This window comes from Prinia subflava, chromosome 5 (genome assembly GCF_021018805.1).
Source record: "Prinia subflava isolate CZ2003 ecotype Zambia chromosome 5, Cam_Psub_1.2, whole genome shotgun sequence".
In the NCBI taxonomy this organism is placed as follows: domain Eukaryota; kingdom Metazoa; phylum Chordata; class Aves; order Passeriformes; family Cisticolidae; genus Prinia; species Prinia subflava.
This window is the reverse complement of record NC_086251.1, coordinates 42279546-42304678: the sequence shown is the minus strand read 5'-3', so window position 1 is coordinate 42304678 and position 25133 is coordinate 42279546. Positions and strand designations below refer to the sequence as shown.

General features: G+C 42.4%; 1 protein-coding gene across 8 annotated transcripts in view; it reads right to left on the bottom strand.

Moving 5' to 3' along the window:
- The window catches only part of NRXN3 (neurexin 3), a 906050-nt gene that overhangs the window by 755688 nt on the left and 125229 nt on the right, over positions 1–25133 (bottom strand). Inside the window, exon 5 of one of the 8 annotated variants that reach the window (XM_063399089.1) lies at positions 17970–17995. The exons of the other annotated variants lie outside the window; for them this stretch is intronic. Coding sequence (XP_063255159.1) covers positions 17970–17995 — 26 coding nt within the window. The remainder of the gene's footprint in view (positions 1–17969; positions 17996–25133) is intronic. 8 annotated transcript variants of the gene reach the window in all.

Below are 25133 nucleotides of genomic sequence, written 5' to 3'. Positions count from 1 at the left end.
GCATCTTCCGTTCCCATCAGCTCAGTGTGGGACACTGTACCATTCGTCATGTTGAAGGAAATACGATGCTTCTGTAACTAGGCAGGCAGCACTTCCTCATTCCCTTAGCCTCAAAGCAACAGAGATCTTTGCTACTTAATGGAGATAGGAAGCAGAGAGCTGGAGTGAATTTTAAGGTGGGTGGTCTTGTTTGAGCCATTCTCATTAAGCTGTATAAATACTCAGTCTGGACAACCACTGTTTTCATGGCTGTACCAGCTGGTCACAAAATTTAAGATAAAAAGCAAATCAAATTCTTTCCTTTCCTGTCTGTGTAGAAATTTAACTTATGGATAACCCACAAATGCATGAAATAACATACCTCCAAGTCTCCTATCATAAGCATATGTCTACATGTGCTGGCATTTTTCCACAAAAAGCTGCACATTCACATGAACTTGTCAGCAAATCACCAAATCCTATCCTGACATGCTTACTCTCACATTTGCACAATACTTCACTTCTACATAGTATGACAAACTCCAGCCCACCAATTTACACAAGCAGTGATGCAGACATACCCTTAAACACTAAATCTGCCACTTTCCCTTCTCTTTTTTCTCACCAAACAGGCAGAGGCACAGTTATAGGCATATACAATTCCCATGTGCATCCCTAAAGACCCTTCTGAGATATAGCCACTGTGCAAATTTCAGCCACTCTGTGTTTGTCCTGAAATGAACTTAAAGGCAATGCCAAACCCTGAGAAAGCAATGAGCATAGCTGTTAAAAAGATATTCAAATACATGTATTCTCTTATAATCATAGTCATTCCTAGTTAAATCAAAAAGGACAGAAATTTGCAGAGGAACCAATGCTAAGTAAGAACTTTGTTAAAACAGTGATGACAACAGACTGGCTTGCAGGAGAACTCCTGGGTTGGAAGGAATCTGCAAGAACATTGCACAGGATTCAATTTTAGACCACATCTCACTTAATACTCATATTAATCTGACTAGGCAGAGGACAGAAATGTGCAAAAGTAATTTACTGGCATTCAGGTAGGAGATTCTGTTAATACAAAGGAGGATCACAATATCACAAGGGTGGGTTGGATCATCATTAGTACTGGAAAAACAGAAATAGTATGTGACCTAATATTGTGCTTATTTCTGACAATGAAATGCCATATCCACATCCCTCCTGCAGATCCTATCATCAGCAACAACAGCTCTCCAGATAAGCCTGGCAGGCTGCATCCCCTCCACAACCACTGTCCTCTAGGCACTAGAGTGCTCCCTGCTCATCAGCAAGGATGGCTGCCATTGGAGTATCTCCAGGCTTTCCAACTTGCATTTCCAACTTCCATCCTAAAACTTGCATTTTCTGTGGCAAATTCACCCCAAAACCTCTAGATCTGCCTTGCCTTCATAGCTGAAAACATAACTATTCCAAAGAAGAAATAAAAGCCAAGCAAGTTTCCCTTTACACAAAAATCACATTAATGTACCAGAGTGAACCTGGATTATATTAAGGATAGAGAGGCCCAGGATAGTTCCTCAGTTCTGCTGGATGATTCCCAAACAATGACAACTCCCATATCCATCACCTTGTTTCTATGCTGTCCCTGCAGATCAGGGTGCTGGAGCCCATGGCCTTTGACCAGGTGCTCAGGTGTCAACCCCAGAGCAGGCAAAGTGAGAGGGGCCTGCTGAGTGAACAGGGAGCCTGGTAACACTCAGGGACAGAAGGATGAGGGGATCTCAATGCTGCAGGCTGTTTGGCAAGTCTTGGGCTGGAGAGCCCACTAACACAATCCCTCAGGAGCCACTTCAACCCAACCAGGTACGGCATAGCCTCAAGGAGACAACCCATCATTGAGGGCACTGCACAAAAAATAGTTATCTTCTGTGCCCACACACCACTGAATTCAAACCCTCCAGTTCCAAGAGCAGGCATCACGAGCTGCTGTCACCATGTTCTACCTGGGGAAACAGGCAATGGTTTAACAAGTGATCAGCTAAAAAAAAAAAAAAATCTACTGCTCTGACCACCCACAGCAGCACTGCTTGAGCCAGAAATATCTCTTCATCTAATGATTTGTCATACAGCAGCTCCCATAATTTCTCTGGTATCTGGCCTGTATTTATTTTTTGCCCACACTTCCTTGTTAGCGTGTCTTTTTGTGTTCCAGTGCCTCATTCCTCTGGCCTGTGTCTGAGGACTTTCCTATGATGTTATGTGTGCCATTCACAGGCAAAGCTACTCCTGGTTCTCTAAGCAGCTCCAAGCAGCACTTTACTCATCTTCCACACAGTCCTGCACCAAGCCAGTTCTCACCAGAATCAGGATTCAAAAATAGCAGAAAGGGAAAAGGCATCCTTGGAACCACAGAGCCAGTCCTCATTTCATATCATAACAGAGGGCCTGAGAGAAATTAATTTAGGAAGAGAGTAGGCACAAAGGCAAAAATTCATGAGTCTACCATTTGATTACATTTTGAAGACAAGATTTGTTTGGGTTTTTTTACTTCCCCTCTATCTCAAATACAGAGAAGAATAAAAAGGATAACCTGGAGCTAGGAACTATTTGAAAACCAAAGGAACTTCAAAAGAAATTAAAATTAGTTAAATATTTATACAGTGCAGCTCTAATTAAATTAATAGGGCTGCAGATGTTCTGGGGAGATCAGCAAACTACCTCCTTCACCTTAACCCTCTCATTCAGTTATTCCTGCAAAACTTTTAGCAAATTACTGACACAACTGAAGCTACCTTTAAAAAGGCAAATCAGAACAAAAAAAAAAAATTAAACAAATAGAAATAATAATACCTTGCAAAGAAAAGAAGAATTGAATCCTCCTTCTCAGCACAGGTGTCATGCAGTAAATATTTAAGAGAAGCACACATCTTTCCATATAAAGCCCCTCAAGTTCCTATACTCCTTGGGAATTCCTGAAACAGGATCACTGAGCAAACCCTGATAAACCTCATATACAGTTACATTCACTATGTCTAACCAGTCTCTCTTTCAACCATCTTGCCAAACAATCAGCATTATCACAAAGTGGGAGTGACAGATCTGGACAACTCTGTGTGTCAAACCCTTACTCTTCACCCCTCTGCCATGTACTCCAAACTGCAGCTCTGAGTTAGGCAGTAACCCTCCCGTGAATGTACAGAGTATGAAAGAGTGACTCTGCTGCATTCAGACACTAGCAGATTCCTCCCCGTGAGGAGAAAACCAGGTTTCCAAATCCTGCCCAGTGGGTATCCTAAACACCAAACTGCACATCCATGTTTGTGCTTGTTTGCTCCTACTTTACTCTCAAACATCATGACTATTTCATTAATTAAGCACAGAAGAGAGTCTTCAGAAACAGGCAGAAGGAGTTATACCTTCCTCTGCAAAGTTATCTGCTGGCTGCAGCAGCCTGAGAAATGCTACATAACCATGGCTCCCACAGGCAGGCTGTGTGCTGCAGCCACCGGGACTCCAGACAAAAAGGGTGGCTCCCATCACCTCCATGAGCAGGCTGGTGCTGTACTCCTGAGAACAATTAGTGCCAAGATTATGGATCCCAACAGACACAAGCCACACACTGGCACTGAGCAGCACTGTCAAGAGAAACAACTGCACAGCGTTTTAGGCACTTGAGGAAAAAGCAAACAGCAGCATCAAGACCTCTAGCATAAGACAATAGTGGGAAAAATAAAAATTAAAGGACTGTTGAGGGTTTGAGCAGCTGAGAAGCAGTTAGCACCAGGTCACATAATTTTCTTTTGTGGATATAGTTCAAAGTCTTATTTCCTGATGTTTATCACAAAGCTCCAATGACCTCACAGGAATTCCGGGATGTATCTCCAAACACAGGGCTTCACATACCCAAGATTCTAGATACCCCTTCCTAAAAAGCAAGAACACATAAAACTCGTGTCAGTGCCCAAATTCTCCAGATCACAATGCATTACACCTTCCAGTGTCTCACTTGCTCTCACCCTGGAGCTGAGAGAAGAATAGCAAAAGTTGTTCCTTGATACATTATTACAGGGAATTCTCAGAACAGCCCTATGTGTAAGGCTAACCTGCAACAGAGACTCTCCCTTCTTATCCCCAGTTGAGATTAAATGAAGCTATATGCTCAAAATTATATAGACAGTTACAAGCAAAACCAGAAATACAGGTAATACCTTTCAAACCCCTATTCTGGCCATCAGAGACAAACCCTTCTTGTATCTTCATGCCTCCCTGTTTCTGATCTAAAATACCTCAGTGCTTCTTGATCAGTATATGGATCACCTAGTTGCCAAGGATACTGATGTGCCACAAGTAACACAACTCCTATGGTTTTAATTCAAGAGGATATGAAACTACCTTGTAGAGAGAAGAGGAGAAACAAGAAAGCCTTGAAATTTTATTTACAATATTAATTACTTCATATCTTCCCATTCTAGTTGCACCTCTCGAGCTTGCCACTATTCCCATGGCTCTAGCAAATGCTGCATCACATCAGATCTCAAAAGGCCACTTCGATCACACCACAGGCCTCTGTGCTGTACCAAGAAGAAATTTTCCTTTATCACTATTCTCAAAAGGAGAACTGAGATGCACAAAAGATACAAAAGACAACAGAAGGACTTCAAGCACAAGTAATGAGAATATTGGGAGAAAAAGATTCAAAGATAAGAACAAGGTTCAGCATTTCCACCATCCATGTATCAGGATGCAAAAGTTAGTCTTTTTATCAGCTCCAAACTAAACTAGCTACACTCCACTCCCCACAAAGTAGAACTAGCACTGGTTACCAAAGTCTTCTTACTCTGTCCATAAGACCTAAAAGACCCAGAATACTACATACTACTTGGAAAAATACCAAACAGCACAACCACTGATTTAAAAAAAAAAAAAAGAAAAAAAAAAAGGATCCAAGAGAAAACAAAATAAAGAAAAGCCCTCAAGCATAATTTGAAAAAAGTAGAGGCCAAAGGTAGAAACAGAAAAGCAAGCCTCTAGAAACACTTTAAAGCAGGACAGCTGGGTAAGACTGCTTTCTGCTTTGCTCAAAAAGGCTCCCAGCCCATCTCTTTGCTTTTTACTTTGTTACTTTTTACCAAAGATCTCATTTTCCCGCCTGTCATCATTGTGGGCTTTTTCCCCCTTTCTCCCTCAGAGCAGCTGTCACATTTACTCAGGTCTCATGCACTGCTGTGCTGCGGGTACGTGTGATTAATTATACAGTTAGCCTTCATTAAGTCAGCGGATTGGCACTCCAGTAGAGAGGACCAGAAGGAGAAGCTATTGAGAGCCAGCAGGATTTGTGTCCCATAGTTTGTGTGGTTTTTGGGCGTGCGAGACTTTTGTCCTCGGAAATAGCAATATCTGAGTGAGTTCTTTATGCTTTGATAAACCACAAGGCTTCTGCCTCACTGCATGCCAGGCTCAGTAAAAAACAAACAAACAAGCCAACAACAACAAAAAAATCAAGGTCCTGTAACATTTGACTACCCCAAATATCTTGCTGCTGTTGCCCACTTGGTTTTGTGCAGTGGAAACCAAATAAGCAAGTGTGCTGATCATGGCTTTTGACCTGATGCTGCTTTAAAGAGGAAAACCAGAATTCCCAGATGGGGCACTCTGCTTTCCTTTGGGATCACCAAATACAGCTAAAATGCTCCTGTTCCAGACTTCCCAGAAACAGTGCTTGGTCTTTCAACAGCCCAAGGAAAAGAGCATTATGGGAGGCAAAAGAGACTCCATTTTGTTCATTCCATGGCATCAGCTTCTCCCACACAGGGACATGGGACATGTTCTCCCATGCTCAAAGATCAAAGAGAAGACTGTTCCTATTCAAATTGCACATGTTCATCTCAGGTGTTTCTACCTGGCTGGGGCTTAACCAATAACTGAAACCAAGTTTCCAATACTTTGTAAGACATAATTACAGCCTAAAAATCTTCATAATTCTGCTAATAACTCTTCACTCTGCACTAATGAAAAGAACACAGTTCCTGAAGGTTATGACATGTCCCTGTTTTCTTTGGAAGGATTCACTACAGATGTTGCTGGAATTCCTTCTCAAAAGCTCTCCAGCTCAAAACACAGAAATTCAGTTTTTAACATGATGATACTGTGTTTTACTAGTCACTGATGAATATTCTCTGGAAGAGAATTTCAATTTCGGAAATAGGGTAGTTTGACCATTCTAGTTATATCATGTGGTTTAACAAACAGAGAAGCCTAAAACAAATTTTCTCCAGATTTTATTTTTGTTGTAGTCACCACTGAAACAAATGAATACACTTACAGGTGATTCTTTGCAATTTCAAATCTCAAAAATTTGTTTTACCACAACTGTAAATTTTGCTATATCGCAGAGAACTAGTGGTGTCACAGTTCCCATTGCCAGCTACACCAAATCCAGATGACTGGAGGATATAGCCAAACTATGGCTTAAATTACTCCAGACTAGCCTCAAGGACCCCAGAATAAGCAGAATCCATTGACCCCATTTGAACAAGAAGATACCAAAATGTCTCTCTGGGGAAGGGACAAAAGTGACTCAACATGGGGAGCTTCAACAGATTGTTTGAGAGACAGAGAGATCAGATAAAAGTCCAATAGAGCAGATGCTGTAAGAGGATTAGAGCAAGCGGATTAGAAGCCTTGAGAATACAAAGATCATCAGACTCATGATTCCTCTTTAAACATAATCAGGAACAAGTATCCCAACTTCCCCTACCCACTAACAATGCTCCACGTCCTTATTTGCTCTCTCCCTCCTCTTCTGCTTCCCAATCTCCCTCTCAATCATTTTATGCTCCTGAGAGGTTATTAATATCACATGATGGACTTGCATGAAGTCCAGTAGAAGTTTCTAGAAATGTGGCAGGATCCTCTTAGGCTAGGAGCAGCAGGAAGACTGTGAAGCTGGCCAAGGACATAGCAAAAACCTCAGGTGCTGACAAAACCTGACCTCGGGTGCTGAAAAAAGCCGACCTTAGGTAGGTGGCAAGCAGGAATGCCAGATATCAGGTGGAATGGAGGCCCTAAATGGATGAGGCCAAGAATATAACTGCTTTTCCAAACATTCTGCTGTCCAAAAACCCACTGTTTACATGACAGCATCACCTGTGTGTTACACTTCCTTCAGCTCTCTTTCGAGTAATTCAGCTATGGCTGAAGAGCCCACCAGCACTCACTAAATAATCTTCATCAAGTTACTCAATACTGTTCTTTACTCCCAACGTTGAATCCATCCAGTTTGGGCTGTACTGAAAGCATTTATCCACAGGATTTTTCCAATTATCTTCTAAGAGGGTTTACAGATCTTAGTGCTGGGAAAAGATCACTATGTTCTGTGGACCAACACCAGGAAGCTATGAAATGTATCCACAAAGTATGCATGTTTGACTTTCACTTAACTTGTCAATATAAACCCACAGGCATGCAAAATCACAGCATGAAATATACTATTTACAGGACCAGCCACACTAAGGAAAGCAAGAGTTTAAGTAAACAATTGTGCATATGCTAGAGGCTGAAATAAACATAATGTTTACCAAACAATTATGAATTAACTCAAAGTCTGTATGTAATTCATGTGCTGTACAAACATCTGACTTAATCAAATAATTTGAAGCACTATTTAACAAACCATCCAATTCCACTCCACGTAAATCATGTGTCTTGGTTTAGGGCAAATTTGGGAGGAAACTCCTGAATAGGATCCCTCTGGGGAAGCCAACTCAAATGGCCTGTCTTCCTACCAGTCTGGGAAAGAGAACTTCTTCAGAGAAAAGTGGAAAAAACTATTTATTTAACAAAGTGCCCGCAAGCACAAAGAATGAGTAATATGAAACAACAGAACTTTTTGTTGCTCTGAAGTGAGATGGTAAATTCAGAAAGTCCTTGCTGTGAGCAGCTCAGCTCACTCAGTCTCTTATCAGTCCCAGTCCCTCTGGGGGTCCAGGCCCTGGTGGGCCACAGGTGTGAGCCCTCACTGCTCCTCTGGGTTTTGCAGTCCAGAGCAGGTTTAAACAGTCTCAAGACACAGGAAAAAAAACAAACAATCTAGAGAACTACTCTGCTCTAGCTAGCTAAAACTAACTAAAAAGCACAGGAGACCTCTGTCCTGCAGTCTGTCTGAGCCTCAGCCAAAAAACCACTAGAGAAGAATGTGTAGGAGCGAGGCAGTTTTTCTCAAAACAAACTCGGCACTTCTTCTCCCTGCGTCACCCTCAGAATCAGAACACAATATACTGCACACACAGAACAGACAATTGAGGATACATCATAAAGTCACCCTAAGACATCCTGTCACCATCAGTTTTATAGGGCCTACAAAAAACCCAAACAATCTAGAAGCACTCGTTGAAATGAATCATGAGGTCAACCTACATTGACTCCATGAACATAAACATGCACATGCATGACAAAGCACGTCTAGCTAATGTCACAGGTGGCAAATCTCCTACATACTAAGCCATAGGCTCTGGAATGGGAGGTTTCCATCTTCTAGCAATTAGCTGCATTTTGACACACCATACTTAGCTCTGGGTATTGCCTCTGAACTCCTTATGACCTTTCCTTATGCTTTCCAAATTGATCTGCAGATCACGTCACACAGTCTTACTTATGGCATATGCTCTAGACCCCTGTCTATCAGCCTTCTCTACTAAAGCCTGGTTTATTTGAGCTTTGTGTTTGTAAGCAAATATATGTAGATCTTTATTCCATGTTCAGTAGAAGTCATAAATCACCATTCACCCTTTCTTCTGTGGAGATCTTTGATGCCAAATGTGAAAAGTGGTAAAAATACCCATCAGGAGGTTTCTGCAATCAGCAGGTATGGCCCCTGCCCATCCCTTATCAGAAGGAATTCAGCTGTTTACCACAGTGATTGAAAACATACCTGTGTTACCTCAGCTTTGCACGTGACCTCTGCTTACTCACCTCTTCATGACAGCTCCTGATGTTTGGCCTTCCTCCACAGAACCAAGTATAATCAGGTACCATGGTTTTCACCAATCAGCCCCATCAGCTTTTTGAATTTTTATTTTCAGTCCCAGCAATAGGGTTGTGTGGCTGCAGGCCTGCAAACCCTGGCTAGCTTCCCCCTCTAATCCTTCACGCCAGCCTTCAGTGAATTTGTCATGACAGGCTTGACACCTGGCTGGGGGCAAGAGAAATCCTGCCCATTACAAACCAAGCCCTCAGCCAGATACATGCATCTCTTCCAACATGCTGAGAAAGGAGAAGACCCAACCCCTGTTACTGGTGTACAAGTGCTCTCCCCAAGATAACCCGAGTTTCTTCACTAGCCATGACACTGCCACACACATCAGACACATCCACACAGCACTCCAAGGGCTGTATTAACAGCAGTGTTACTACTACAAACGAGAGGCTGACAGCAGAGAAGATTGCTCTGCTCTCTTACAACTGAATGGAGAGGACTCAAGTAGCCACTGCAGCCTTGTTCCAGTCTCTCTGATGAAAGAAGTACAAAACAGGGAAATAAAGAGAAATGATGACAGCAAACCAACTAGAATCTGATAAAGCAGAAAAACTAGCTGGATGTAGTGAAAGTAAATTCAGTTGTTATGCAGGGATATAATACAGTTCCCCCTAACTACCCAAGAAATTATTCCTTCCAATGCAAAAATACAAATTAGATGATCTTGCATTAAGAATGAGATCTGTGTAAAAGCCAGAGGTAGACAGTAGAGTTTTACAATGCAGGAATGCATTGCCCTCAACAAAAACCTACAATACTCAATGTAAGCAGAATTTCTGAGATATCTCCTGCTAGGGCAGCTGATGAGGGACCAATTAGAGGAAAGTAAACGAGATCTGCACAGCAAAAGGCCATTTCATTTTGAACTTAGAACTCTGGAAACTGTTTTGCCAATGTCACCCAAACCTGACCCACTCTTTGAGCATTTGATAATTAAACTGTCCCCTACACCCCTCAAGCTTCAACTTAAACATCCCTGCTAGCAGAACAGTTCGGACACCTGAAACATCCACCAACTGCTGAGCTACACAGCAACATGTAAAGCATTGCTACTGTGAGCTTGCATTTAAGGAACTAATATTTGACCTGTGAAGGCCAGCACCTCAGAGATGAAGTAGTGCATTATCTTATCTACATCTCTGTTGATAATCTGCTTTATATCCTCCAGGAAGCTTTTCTTTTTCTGGAGGCAGTGGGAAGTAAAATAGAAATTAAAAAAAAAAATTAAAAGAAAAAAGACAATAGAGAAAGTTTTAAAAAAAGGAAAAATAAAATTAAAAAGAACCATGTATTTGACAGAGGGCTATCACTCTTCAATCTAATAAATGTTGAAGAGAGAAAAAGACAGTAATTGGCAAACAATAAGAACATTGTCTCCAATGACCTGCCATGAAGAAGGGGAAGTAAGGATCCCTGAGACCTATCTGAACTCACCTGCTTTCAACCACAGTGGAAGGAGCTGTGCTGACAGACTCCCATCTGCTGGTAGATCAGATACCACAAAGCACACATCAACAAAAAAACCCACATTATTAGAAAAAAGTTATGTTTGTGGATCTGTATATCCAGATCTCATCTGAGGCTGGCAAGCATGCTAGGGATTTCCCAGGACATTCTCAGCTGTCTCCAGTACTATCACTTTGCAGTTGTCAGATTGAGGGCTTATTTACAGCTCAAGGGGAGGACTTCAATGAACAGCTCTAAATAACTTAGTGAACCATAGACCATTCTCCTGAAGCAAAATCCCCAGAATCTATCCTGAAACCTAGTCCATAATAATAATTGAACTTTCCTACAAAAATTTTTGTTGCTCCATTACTCACAGGGGAGTAAAATGGCTGCAACTTTATCACCCTGTTGCTAAACTGTCCTTCCATAAGCAGCTCCTATCTACAGAGTCTCTCCACCCTCAGCAGTTAAGTCTCTTAGTATCCTGCAGCCCTCATTCACATCAGTCAGGTTAATAAACCCCTTCCCAGTGCAGCCCCAAGTCTTGTTTGATAGCTTCCTCTGAGGCATGATGCACATATAAACGCCGAAGATTTTCCACAGGAGACCATGATGGGAGATAGGCTTACAGAGAGTGAAGGATTCTTTATTACCCCGTTAAAGACAAAAATCTGTGGCTGCAATTTACTGAACAGTAAGACATGCAAGAAATAAAATTTATCCAAACACAACAAACAGCAAATGACCCAATCTGGGCATCTATCAAGGGAAAAAAATACTTGAGCTCAACAGCCGCCACGGCAGGACAGGAGTTATCCCTGATGAAAAGCAACCAGACCCTAATAAAAAAATATTTCCTATGCAGAGGGAACAGAAGACAGAGAAGGACATAATAAGCATAGGGACAAAGATCTGTAACAGGCTGCAAATTACATAGTAATTGTGTATGAGAACAGCATCTTACAAACGTAAACCTCTGACAAAATCCCAACCAGATCCCACAGTCTGTTATCACTCTGTTTGGAAGTTTGTACGGAACTGACGCAGTAGAACTCAATCTATGGGGCAGAGGAGAGTAAAGCAGGAACTCAAAGCTCTTCCTGCAAATCTGCTGGAATATTCTGGCTAAGCCAATTCCTCTCCTCATGCCTGAGTTTCACTGTACAGAGAGCAAGCTTACAACACATTTTTATGAAGTATTTTCTATCACAGGAAAGTAAGTTTCTTATTCCTTAGAGAGTTAAGAAGTATGATACTTCCAGGCTTTTGTATCACATGAAGCATTATTCAGCCGTTTTATTGTCTAGTTTGTAAGCAGCAAAAGCAGAATAAATCCAGCAAACACTTGACCTTCCCCCCCTGTACAGGACAAAAAAAATCCCAAACTCTTGCATTTGTGAAAATTCTCTCTTGATCAAAACAATCTAGAATCTTTCCTGCAATTTTGTCGTTGTGCAGCAGGGTCACCTGGCAACAGTCAGAGAAAGCAGGAGCTGAGCTTTTTCAAAAGCCATGGCTTGGCATGGTTGTGCTTCGGGGGAAGCACTGGAGGGGCCAGGCAGCTGAGAACAAACCTGGTCTTATCCGGGAGGGGGCACTGGTAATACACAGTAGCCAAATCTTCAGGCTACGAAGCACCAAAAAGACAGAAAGCTAATACTAAATGAAAATAATGAAGCGTATTGTCCTGATGTTCTAGCAATTTGATGATTTGCAAAACTAAACACTGCATTCTCCTAAACTAATACAGGTAAGTCTTCTGCACTTTTCTACAACCAAGCATATTTCCTAGCAGTGGATCTGTAAAAGCTACCAGGTAGCAGTATTTGGCCAGCAGTGAGCAGACAGAGCAGTTTACTAATTATAGATATCATGGCTGCTGCCCACAGAGGCGCTCAACAAACTCCGTGCAGGTTCCTTGCACAGACACCAGCATGCAGTGATGCAAAACTTTTCCATACCACCTTCTGTTCCCAAACCAAACAGCCTGCAAAAGACATCACTCGGAGTACTGAGACTCCTGAAAGTGCAACACCAGGAAAAGAAACCTGGACACAGCAAGCACATTCACTGAGGGACCATGATGAGATTTCACCTTGTAAAGCAATGTGTCTCAATGTGTTTTCACCAAATACACTGAGCCTCTGGATTTTTCTCTAGACTCCTCCCATGTTCCTCATCCCTTACAGCTACGGGCTGTGACAAAGCATATTAAGGCATGAGGCCCAGTGAACTCCTACAAGGCAAACTTTTAAGAGAAAATACCAAACATGCATGTTTACAAAAACGTATGTCCTAGAATTTGGGAATAAAGACTTCTACCAGTTAGTTGTTAATCTCGGACCCTTTTCTATGTTGAACTCTGTGCAGTTTATGCTCCCTTGTATCTTTCTTTTCTTGATGCTTGAAGCCCCTCAGACTGGAACATTTGTGTTTGGCCTGTATGCAAAAATGGCTCAATCCAGTGCTAGCCATGTCAGATTTTACACTAGGCTAGGGGTGACTTATAAGTGATCATCCAAGCAATTCAAGTTTAAATGACAAACCCAGTGCTAGTTCTTCCAGGAAACTGCAACGTCTCACTCCAAAGTACCTGACAAGGTCTCAAAAGCAAGGCTGTTGTAAGAAGGACAGGAGACTCATTAGTTTGCCCTGCTTTCAGGGCAAACTTCAAACTTGGCCAGAGAAGACCTGTTTCATCCCAAGCCTCTGACTCAGCTCCAGCAGCCTCACTTGCCAAACCCTGCACCAACCAGCTCCAAGTTTCTCTCCTCATTGCACAGGAGAATGCCATCCTTTAGAACAAGTATAACTCCTCATATATAGCCTGAGCTGCCAACACTCAGGGAATGTTTTGGTTGTGTACCACAAACATGCCGCCGTTCAGGAGCTCAGATCTGGCCACCCTGGCCAGTCATCCTGCTTGTCAGAGGCAGGGACAGCCTCTCCCTGCTCCGTCAGCCCCAGAGAGCAGGGAAAGCAGATGATGCCTGATCTGCCGCCAGCCTCCGGCTTGCAACACGGGTGGGCAGCTCGGATTTCCTCCAGTAGAGGGCAATACTAACATAGGAAAGAAAAATCAAACCACAGTATTTCTTGCACTAAAATAAACAAGAAAAGGAATTAAATATCCTGATCTTGCAGCTTTGATCACAGAACAAACCACTTGGGTAGTACATTTGTTCATTCCAGCAAAAATGCTTCTGCAGTCTGGCCCCATTTAGTAGAAGGTTGCCCTACACAAAATTTTCAGATATTTTATTGTTCTGAATAAAACAGACAAGAGAGAGGCTGTGTTGGTCACAGTAGAAATACAAACACAACTTTTTGGTTGTTCATTAATAAAGAAACTTTTCAGTCCCACACAATTTTCGTCTGCATATATGATAAGGCCCAAACGATCAATGCTTCATCATTCTCCCTAAACTAGCCTGTTAGATACAGACCATTTCTTACAAAGAGTTAAAATGTACCAGCATTCAATTGTATTTGTAATGAAATTTCCTCATGCTTGTTAGGACCTGAAATTAACTTTCTATGACCAAAGATGCCACACATTTTTAAAGTCTGTGACTGTATTGTCCCAAATTGTACTATGAGAGCATCCTTCCACAGTAAGTTTGAGAAATTAATTCCATGTATTTTTTAAAAATATTTTCCCTATTTTATAAATAAAAATCTCTGCTTCTATAACTTTTCCATCACGACTTCAAAATAATTTAGAAACATAATTGAGCAAGTCTCACAATCTTTTCTTACACTCAAGCAAACATCCTTCCTTAAAGACTAGGAAGCTGAGGTACATGATGCGACAGTGGGTCTCCCCTAGGTCACATACATCTGCAGTGGAACAAGATGAGAATCTTTTCTGTTGCTCCAGTCTTGTATTTTAAACATTTACCCATAGTGGTAATCATGCTTACTGGCACAAGATACTATTTTTTTTTCTCTGAAGTCACCTATTGTCCTCAGATGATGGAGATGACAGTGGAGAGAAACTGTTTTCCTATTCACAGTGTTCTGCTATTACGTTGACTTGCTTATAAACAAGATATTTTCTGCTCTTTCATTCATTTTACTTTTCCTTTCAACTAAATAAAAAACACCCAGGACTACGTTCCCAGATTTTTTTAAAAGTCAAATAATTTCCTCTGTAAGCATTCGACAAGCCGAGTCACACCATGACTGATCTCAATATTACAAAATAGCACATTACACACAACTCAGTGCGAGCCCAGACTAATGTACAGAAACCCGTACACAGTGTGCCGTTAGAACCAGAAAAAACCACTTTTTTTTTCACCCAGGGAAATGTACTAGTGAATTTGCAGATCTTGGCCCAAATTTCTATATCGATACTTAGGTGCCCAGCTTCCTTGGACCTCTTCCAAAGTGCCAACACGTGGTAGCAGTCAGATGACATTTCTTTGTAGATATGAGGCTTACTTCTTCCTCTCTCTCCTTGCAGACAGGCAGGGCCAATTCCACACAGCTCGTTCAGAGGTGTGAGCTCTCTCAGTCTCTGCTCTATGCAATGGTGACCTCTAAAAATGATGACCCTGTTTATGATCACAATTTTTTCTGAGGCAGAAAAGAGAAATTGCTTTAGGCACCGGGGTAGGTATAGCCATGCACCAGAAAGAGCACACAGTCACAACAAAGCCTATTGTACACAGACACAGAGCTCCTCCCAGTCACAGAACAGTGACAGCCTATTTACCATTACTCCCTGCATCAAGACTGAAAATGACCAATTGCACCACCTGTTGCCATGGGTAATTTTTAAGTTATTATCACAAAAGCACAAAAACAAAGGATCCTAAATGGCTGGAACAGGAAGGTCTGGATTGTGTCCCATGTCTCACAGCCACCCCAAAAATGCTTGCCTTGGTTTGTCACCTTGACTTCAACATCTCCCTTTCAACATGAGGATAATGACAGAACGTCTCTCCCTAGCAGTGACACTCAGACTTTGAATACTCTAGCTGATTACTGCTGACATAACATTATGTAAATATGATGTAACATTAAGGAAAGACTGGACATGGCACTTAGTGCCATGGCCTAGTGGACAACGTGGTGTTTGGTCATACACTGGGACTTGATCTCAGAGGTCTTTTCCAACCTAATTGAGTATGTGATTATGCAATCAGAGTGCAGCAAAGACAGGATGTATAGCTCTCACAGCCAGAAGTGACCATTACACCAGTTAGGCTGCCTTCTTTTAAGATTGGACAGAAAGATACTTCAGAGCATAGCTACATAAAATGCTGGAAAATCTTTTGACCACTAATACCCCTGAATCCTGCCACCCTGTACCTGTGATCAACACTTGGACTCTAGAAGGCAACTAGAGCAGGGATTTAGTGGTGGCACTGCTTGTTCAACTGTGACAGGTTTGTTCATAACAAAAGTAGTTTCTTATTTAAATAAGGTATTTTCCTCCTACCACATAAAAGAGAACCAACCTGTAGAATCAGCACATTCCCTGCCAGCATATTAAAGTTCCCCAAGTAAGGCTGTAAGGATAGGATAATTGTGTTATCCTAAGAGGAGCTTTGAGACAACAGCACACTGTGCACTGTTAAGGGAGGGCATGATATGGGCTGGAGAGAGGGGAACTGCTTTGTGTCCCTCTGACCCTCTCCAAGCTGGCATGTATGGTCACTGTCACAGTTGGGATTATCCTCATTGTCATCCTTCTGCAGCATTAAGCTCTTAATTGACAATGAAGTAGCTATAAATTGGAAAAGAGGCTCAGTCTGAGACCTGGAAAACATCACACAGTGTATATGGGGCATGCAACTCCTAAAGCTAAGTAAGGTGACAGCAGATAAGAAGCAGTCAGGATGCTTTCTGCATGCAGTTCTGCAAATGCATCTTGATTCAAATACAGAGTCCACCAACCAACCCCAGGCAGGACATAAACACCCTTCCTTCACGGGGCAGAGATGCTAAAAATGAAGCAGTCACCCACCATCCCTGAGCTGCATCCTCACACAGTCCAGACACCCCAACAGCTCCTCCACCCCTGCTCCCCCCACCCCACAAACCTCAGCCAACACAGCCAGTGCTCTCTCCAGTAGCCTGATCACTGTGCAGCACCCCATGCCCACTCCCTGTAAGGGGCCCAAAAACACCTTAGCCAAGGCATCCCAAGCCAACCTCCCATCCAGCACATCCCACCAGAAAAGAGACTTCACTCAAGACATGAGCTGCAGCAGGGAAATTTGAGGGCTGTATTACAGCAGGGCATTTCTATGAACAATTCACAGGATCACTATGATCTTCTTTTCATTTGTGCTTTTTTCATCTGCTCTCTGTACAAGATATTTTCTTACAAACTCATTAACATTTCCTAAAAAAATACTTCCATGTTTTAAGCCAAACCATTTTCCAGTTCTCTTGTCTGCCTAACCATAGTTATGCCTCTCTCTACATTATATATGCATGTTCAATAACTATTTTGAAAACTGCTACAAACCTCATTGCTTCAAGACACATCATGCAATTTGTGTCCTACATGTGCAAAACCTAATGCAAAGACTGACTTAATCAGACTCACATTTCAGAGGGCCAAATTCATAAGTTACCAGGGCTACCTAATGCAAACTATAAATATTAGCTAGAAAAACATTCTGATCTTCAATTGTAGAATACATCTAAAGTCATGGAGGGATCTCCTTCTGTGAGCTTCTTTGAGGTTTTTATTAAACAACTATGTTTACACATACAGATATAAAAAATTTAAGTGTTGGATATATTGCCTTAACTCTGGATGCTAAGGCAAAACAGTATCTTGGACTACTACAGAAAAGAGATCAACAGCTGAATGAAGCTGGAACAAAGGACAGGTGTCCACGGCTAATAAAATATAGACCTTAAACAAATATTATTGAAAGGCTCTTTGTGTAGCTTTTGTATTTTAGTGTTTCTCTTTAAATTGTCTATAAGGCCAAGAGGGACAAATGGCAGGGTATATTTAAGAAGCATGATTTATTTCCCTTTTAATTTTTAATTTCCCAGTAAAAGTGGCAGTGTTATTGCTAGAAACTCACTTGCTCAGGGGCATTTTTGTAGTCTGCAGCTTTGCATGAATTCTCCCTAGAGAACTCAAGTTCCCCTGACTCTCATCTAGTAAACATCTGACTAAACTGCCTATTAGACAATAATGCCCTCGAGGCAAGAGGAGAAAACAGATCTCTGTTCCTCTGCAGCCTTCTCCCTCCACCCTCCCCAGTCCCCAGCATTGAACACACAATACTGCAACAGCCGCCTTTTCAGGGGAAAAGGTGACACAGGGTGAAGCCTACTTAAACTGGAATTTCTGTTTCCTAATGTTTTAGGCTAGTATTTTTCCTTCCTCTCTGGCTAGCAAGGACAATCCAGACTGAGGTTAACCATTTAGTTCCCATAGCCCACCGGGCATTCTATGAACTGGCAAATTCAAAGCCCTCCAAAAGGGGCTGGAGATGACACAGCAGGAGACAAATATCAAACATGCCCTGAAAACAAAGAAACCAGCCTTGCGTTCCCAGCATTAAATGTTCTCTGGCAAACCCAGCCTCACACACAAAAAGGATTCCTGCTGGCCTCTCATCTGCCACAGCTTATGTATCAGCACAAGAACCCAGCAGGAAAGAGTCAGAAGGTCTCTCCCCATCTTTTACCCTCTTGCAAAAATAACAGTTCTCCTATGGACTGAATATTTTCGAGAAGAGGGAAAACCCCTGCAGAAGTGAGGACAACAGCAAGGACTTTTCCACAGCTCTGTAGCTATGCATGGGGGATTTATCTGCCAGCAATTCAAGCATTTGCATCCCAAACCACACTTACCATCACCATTCCTGAGCAAGCTGGTGTTGGGTGCCTTCCCTTCCTTGTGCAGATACACACTTTCCTTCACATTCCTGAAGAGAACCACTCCCCACCAAGAAGCCTCAAACAGAAAGCTTTACAATATATGATTTTTTTTTCTCTGCCCTACCTTACAGGAGAGCATCCAGGATTTACAGTGCTGGGGATGAATTCTTCTCTCTAAAGTAACAGCAGTGAGGATAAAGGAGCAAGACCCACAAAAGTGAGCTCAGAATCTAGCCACTAGCTTTCTGTGCCCTGGATCAGCCAGGGACACAAATGCTGCATGGAGAGTCACTTTGCTCAACAGAGAAAATAGAGTGTGCTTCCTGCAGCAGGAGCATCTCCGGCTGGTAGCCTCCAAAACAAACAGGACTGGGGATTAAAGAACCGTGCCCTTTACAATGCTCATGCAGTACACATTTGCCATAATCTTCCCAACACACACTTCTACTAAGCCCCACAAAAAGAAAAGCATTTAAGACATCTCAAACTCAACAAAGCAATATGCATATGCATTACAGTGCAGCAGTTTGGAAGTGAACTGAGAGTGAAACAGCCTCACTGGATCAGTTATTTTATATCTGATTTCAATTACTCCGCTATGCAAGGGTGAAGGTCACAGAACAATTTAGTGCCAGGGCTGCAGATCACTCCCAGGTGACTGACAACTAAGCCCTTCTCCCCCTCCAGCCCCAGCCCTGGCCTATCTCTGAACTACCAAAGAGCACAGGAGTCTCTTATCAGCAAATGACAGATGCAAGTGGGTCCCCGGGATGGGAAAAGGGAAAAAGAGGGTCCCTCAGGTTCTGGGGAGGATGAGGGGTTGCTGGGAATATCACTTTTCACTATCTACTACTCTTATTTTTCATTAGATTACACTGAACAAACACACTTGGCTATTAAGCAAAAATGCACCAAGGGACCAAAAGAAGACAAATTAATTCCTGATTTATGAACAGAAAATGCAATAACCATAAGGGGAAATCAGCATATTGCTCATGTACTAAATGATCATTTCATAGACAAAACTGGGAATAAATCCAAGAATAAAGAATGAAAGCAGCAGGGCTGTGGTTGAAGGGGGTCTAATCCACAAAGGAATATTATGGAGAGCAGTATCAATCCATTCACCTGGAGGAATAACAGTATCACAGGAAAACAGAATATTATGATTCAATGTAGAGCAGTGCTAACCCAGGCCAAAGGTTTTCATAATCTTAATATCAACAAGAATTTTGTGTGTACATATACTTAAGCATAACTACACGTGTGCATAATGTTAACTTCTCATTGCATCCTCTGCTTCTCTAGTCCTCACCCTCTCACACCTCCACTGGTGAATCTGAATGCTGTTTACAAACTTCTGTTATTCCATGCTGACCTCCACATACAGATCTACTTCAGGGACCCTGCAATTCTACACCAAGTACTGAGCTATGGCAAACTCAACTGTGATCGAGCTAGATAGAGCTCAGTGCCAGGTAAGATGCACAGGGATCAGGGAAAAGCACTTAGCTCTTACAGCTGAAGGACTGAGTAAGAGAGAATTCAGGGCTGAGGAAACAGGAACCACGTCAGTATTACCTGTGTCAGCCACAGCGAGGCTGTCACACAGTAAGAATATTGAGCAGTAGCAGTCCCAATATAGACCCCAAAGGGACACCACCTCTTACTGATCTGCCTTTGGATATCTAGATCTTGACTGCAACCCTTCAGATGCAGTCATCTAGTGAATAGTCCACCCATTAAATCCATATTTACTGCTTCAGTCACTAAAAACCTTTTAAAGCCGAAACAAGAAAAATGGCAATTAAAAATAGTGCAAAACCCTGACTTATATATCATAATCAAAACTAATTTAGACCTGGCATAGCCTAGCAGGAAAGATCATTTGGGCCACATCTGCAATGATCTCACCTCCTTCTCTTTCTTAGAAAGATAAAACTACAGTGTTACATAGCATCAAGGGAAATCCACTTGGGTATCAACTCCACATCTGCTCTCTTCTTTCTAGGTCCTCTCAGTAGCCTTTAATCCCCCATCCTGGATCCACAACCTGTCCTCAGACCATAGCTTCAGCTATGCTGAATACAATTACTGTAATTGATGTGCTGCTTTTGTTAAAACCACAGTATCAATAAACGGGAGTAAAACAAGCTGCTATAGAAGATGCAGGAAATTTATTAGAATGAATGTATGCAGTGGCTGGCATAATAACTGTTGATGGCCAATTCATAAATCACAGCTGGATTCTTTGGGAGACTTGTAACTCCCAGGCAGCTTCTCTCATAAAATAACAACAGTATGAGGAAACAAATGACAGGCTGCCGCTAAAGCTAGTGAAAAACCTTTGCTATGCCAGTCACAGCCTTAAAACCTAACAAAAAAATCCATTAGCCTAAGCTACCAGGCTCAGAGTCAGCTAAAAAACTATCAGGAAATGTCAGACAACAAGCTCTCTTACCTTCTTTTCCAGAAGAGCAGCCACCTCAGACATTAACAACTCACACCTCTGACTTTTCAAGACCTGAAGTTTGAAGAGAATCCTGAAGTATTAAGGGAGTCCAGCAACTCAGAAAGCAATCCAGTACCTACCAAAGCTTACCAAGCACTTCAGAAGTACCCAGTCCCTGCAACACCACCACACATCTAGGCAGCACATGAAGACTGCTGCACAAACATAACTCAGGACACTAAAGGAGTTAGCACATGGCATGCCAGTCCTGGTGTGACTGCATGCAGGCTGTACCAAATGACCCAAAAGCACAGCCATAGGGCTGAGAAACTCAACCAGGCAAATGTCATCCTGCCCTCAAGGTGGCAGGACCATCCAGAAGAGGTCTTCATCTTCTCCTGTGCTAACCCTGCAGCTTGGCATTCAGAGTCTTTGCAATAGCTCAGAGGCAGAAATGCCACACAGTTTTGGCTGCCCCATGATCTCTACAGGGCACAATGGTCTTGTTACAGGCCTCTGTCCCAGCACTCTCCAAAATGGAAACAGGGTGGTGATGCCCTGGTCCGTTCCCTTTGGCTTTCACAAATAACCGGGATGTGCAGGGTCTCTGATTACAAGATACTGGTCATCAACTATCCCATGTTGATCTCATGGATGAACTGGCAAACCAGGCATCAATTTGGCCTCCTGTTCTAATCTCTGGAGTCCTTACCTGTTCTGCACCCCCTTTCTCCCATATCCATATCTGTGGTGTCTGATCCATGTCAGTGCTAATGAGAGGGTAAGGAAAGGGATCTACAGATAACAACTGTTCCATGTAAATTTATAATGGCAAGAAACGTGGTTTATTTTTATGATGATTTATCAACATGTTTATAAAATGTATAGACTAGCCTGAGGAAGCATTCCATTGTATTAGAGGTTGGTGCTGCTTGTAGCTGGGGTTGATGAAGAGCACCTCCTATGCAACAGACTCAGGAGACCTAGTTATGCAGTTTGCCCTTTAGGGCACTGTGCTGCTTTAAGACCAGGTCCATGCACTGCAGCCTTACAAGCTGTAGCTGCTACATCCCACTTCCAAGCCTTCTCCTCTCCCTGAGGCATTGCCAGAAACCTCCCTAAGCTTATGCAGCGGGTTGAGGCTCATGGCCAAATCTCATTTAATTCTGTAGTCACAAGCCAGTCTCCTGCCTGAGGGGTCCATCTCACACATTACCAGTCAGGCTGGCTGGCTCCATGAGGGCCACGTTAGTATTTCCACTGTGCAACACTGCTCACCATACCTGCCTACCCAGCAAGACATGAACATGCTCAGGGCTGCCTGGTTCTCCAGCAGGTGTTACAATAACACTACAGGTTTGGTACTTAAACTGCATTTTAATCTAGGAACTTCAGAATGCTTTTGAGCAGCATCATTATCCACCGCTCTCCTTGCTTCATGAGGAAATAATTCACATAAATCCAAAAAAATAAGTGCATGTCACAAAATAGAAATGGAAACAATTTCCTTTAGTTGATTCACAATCAGGATCTTTCTAGATTATCCTTCAAATGTATACCACAGCCAAGAAGGATGCACAGGTCAAGGGACATACTCTGAAAATCTCACAGAAATTAAACACCATAAGCTTAATCCAGTTTTGTAAACTTTTATCCATGAAAGTGAGACACTAGACTGGCAATTCATTTAGCTGAGGTCCTACAACTATTTAATGTCATCATTTAGTTTGAAAACACCCTGAGAAAGATAACTAACACCATTAGTGCCTTTGCTGTTACAAATAAAATAATTCCAGTTAACAATAAAAAGCTCAGGAACTAACTGCTGTAGTTATTGCTTACTAGATAAGCAATGAAACTGTACATCCCCTGATACAAGGGCCTTTTGTTATTTTGGGGCTTTTTAAAATAATTTGTCTTCAGAGATCCAAGGTATGCAGGCCACTTTACCAAGAAATTTATAGTTTCAATTAAGGCAAGAGCAATAGGCAACAGTCACAACAGAAACACCACAAAAAAGAACACAGTAAATAATGATGCATATATATTGACAGAAAAAAAAAAAAAAAGTGTTGATGCCACAGGCTCCCTCCCAGGTGGTTAGTTGCTGACATTTGCATGTTGAGCACACAGTGTACACTCCTGACACACAGTGTGTAACTCTGGCCTAAAAGCTGAGGCTCCAGAGACAATGGCTATAGATGCTGTGTGCCTCAAAGATGCGTGCTCAGTCAATAATAAATAACTAATAGATTTGATCAGGCTTCAAAGTGCTCAGTCTTTAAAACCATGCCCATTTAACTTGAACTCTAATCCCTCTGGTTTGTTTTTTTCTTTCCTTCCATGATGCTTGCTTTGATGTCAAAAGTGAAGGAATAAGGGCTTCCAGTACCCCTGTCATCAAGGTAACGGATGTGATAGACTCAGGCTTACCACTGACTAGGTTATTGATTAAAATTTGTCAGAAGATGCTTTGGAAATGCTGCAAGAGGCTTCAAACAGGGAGCGGGGAGGGGCAGGGAGGGCAGGAAGAGAGAGTAAAATGTATTTCATTCCCAGAAGTGTATTTCAAATGACTGAAGGTCAATTATCCCAGCAATTTACAGCCAGTCTCAACAATTTGGCTTGATTAGAGTCTATAATACAACAGGGAAGTTCTCATTGCTCTATCTCCCCATCTTCCCTTCTTTAGCAGAAGGTTTGAACGTCAGAAATAGCAGAAAGCACAGGGCACCCATACTGTGGAATAAATAACCAGATAACCATTTGTCCATGGATCTTGGTTAAGTTCAGACTTAGAAAACATGCTAACTTAGAAAGCACTGCAGGAGTGTTTAAAAACTTGAAGGATGGAGCTGGTGACAAATCAGCAAACAGGAGAGAGATGCTTTAATCATCAAGAAGATAATTTGATTGGTGAGGATAATCAGTTTTTGGAAAAAGAGACACAGATTTTGCAGTTGGAAAGTATGTTTGCACAGAAAAATTGATAATTTCACACAATCTGTTCCTCTCTCACAATCTCTCTCACCTTCTGCACTGGCCTGCCAGAGCCATGATGTTTGCCTTCCCCAGGCCATGCCTCCATTGTCAGAAAGCAGAGCTTTGTTGCTTTTCCCTTGCCACCATGCTGTGCCACACACCCAGTCTGATATCATCTTAGCCACCAATACCCACACTTCTCCAATTTTCCCAGCTGGTTGTTTTAGCTACTCTCAAGGCAGATAGTAACGATGGGTAACACGTTCTGGATGGGTAAAGCAAGGCTGCCCTGCTATTCTCAGCAGCAACCAGATTCACTGAAGGATTGGGAGTTGGTATGTTATCTGCATCCAAGGCCGCTCTGAGTGGGTTGGCACCTTCCTACTGCCCAACCAAAGCATTCTCATACATCATGTCAGCCTTAGAAAGGCCAATACATGCCTACTGCTTTGTCTGCAGATTACTGCAAAATGTGCATGCATAATGCCTTTCAAACTGGTAAGATTATAAATCTGTTAGAAGTGCCTCTGCCTGCCCCTGTGCTAACAAGGTGATGAGTATTTTCTGTTCATGCTTTCTTCTCACAGGTTATCAGCTGCTCACTTCACTGCTTCTCAGTGCAAATAAGAACTACCACGTCTTTCTGACCCAGAGCACGCCAGTGTTTGATTTCAAATTGTTTCGAGCTTCTATTCCCCCAAATGCACAAAGCTGTCTTCCTCCCACAGGAGAGCAGAAGGGTTAAAAGCCCATCCTCATTCTCCTTGATGGAGGCCATCCAGCCATGACCCTGGCTGAGTGGCAGACACATAGGAAGTAGATTATCAATAACTCTTTTTTCTACTTTCTTTCACCCTCTCTCTATACAACGTCAATGAGCTGGAAAATGAAAGGAATAATGCAGGTTTAAGAGGCCAATAATTAGGTCACAGCTGATCTCTGCTCAGATCAGCTGACAGCTGGTGCCTATCCTGCCTGAGTGAGCAGGGGGGCTTTCAGGACTCGCAGGTTTAGGCCAACCTCCCCTTCTCCCTTTGCTCTATTTCTTTGTCTCCAGGCTCCAGAAAAGCAAAAACTGACAAGTGTAATGCAAATGTACTAGGTTTCCATCCACTGGAGTTTACAGGGAGAAATTACTTTGCTTGCATTTGTCCTAAATTACCTTAAATCCTCTTCCCTGCTGCCTCCCCCACCACTGTGGCAGACCAGCATCACAGTCTGAGTTACTGCTTCTGTGTTGTCCCCTTCCTCCTGCAACTCCATCCTGCCCACCCCCTAACATAATCACAATGTTTGCTTGTTTTAGCTTCCATAATCCTGTTGTCTTGCAAATCTCCTCACCATAATCCTGCTTTTGTCTGTCAATACAATTTGTTTGCTGTGGGGAGGAAG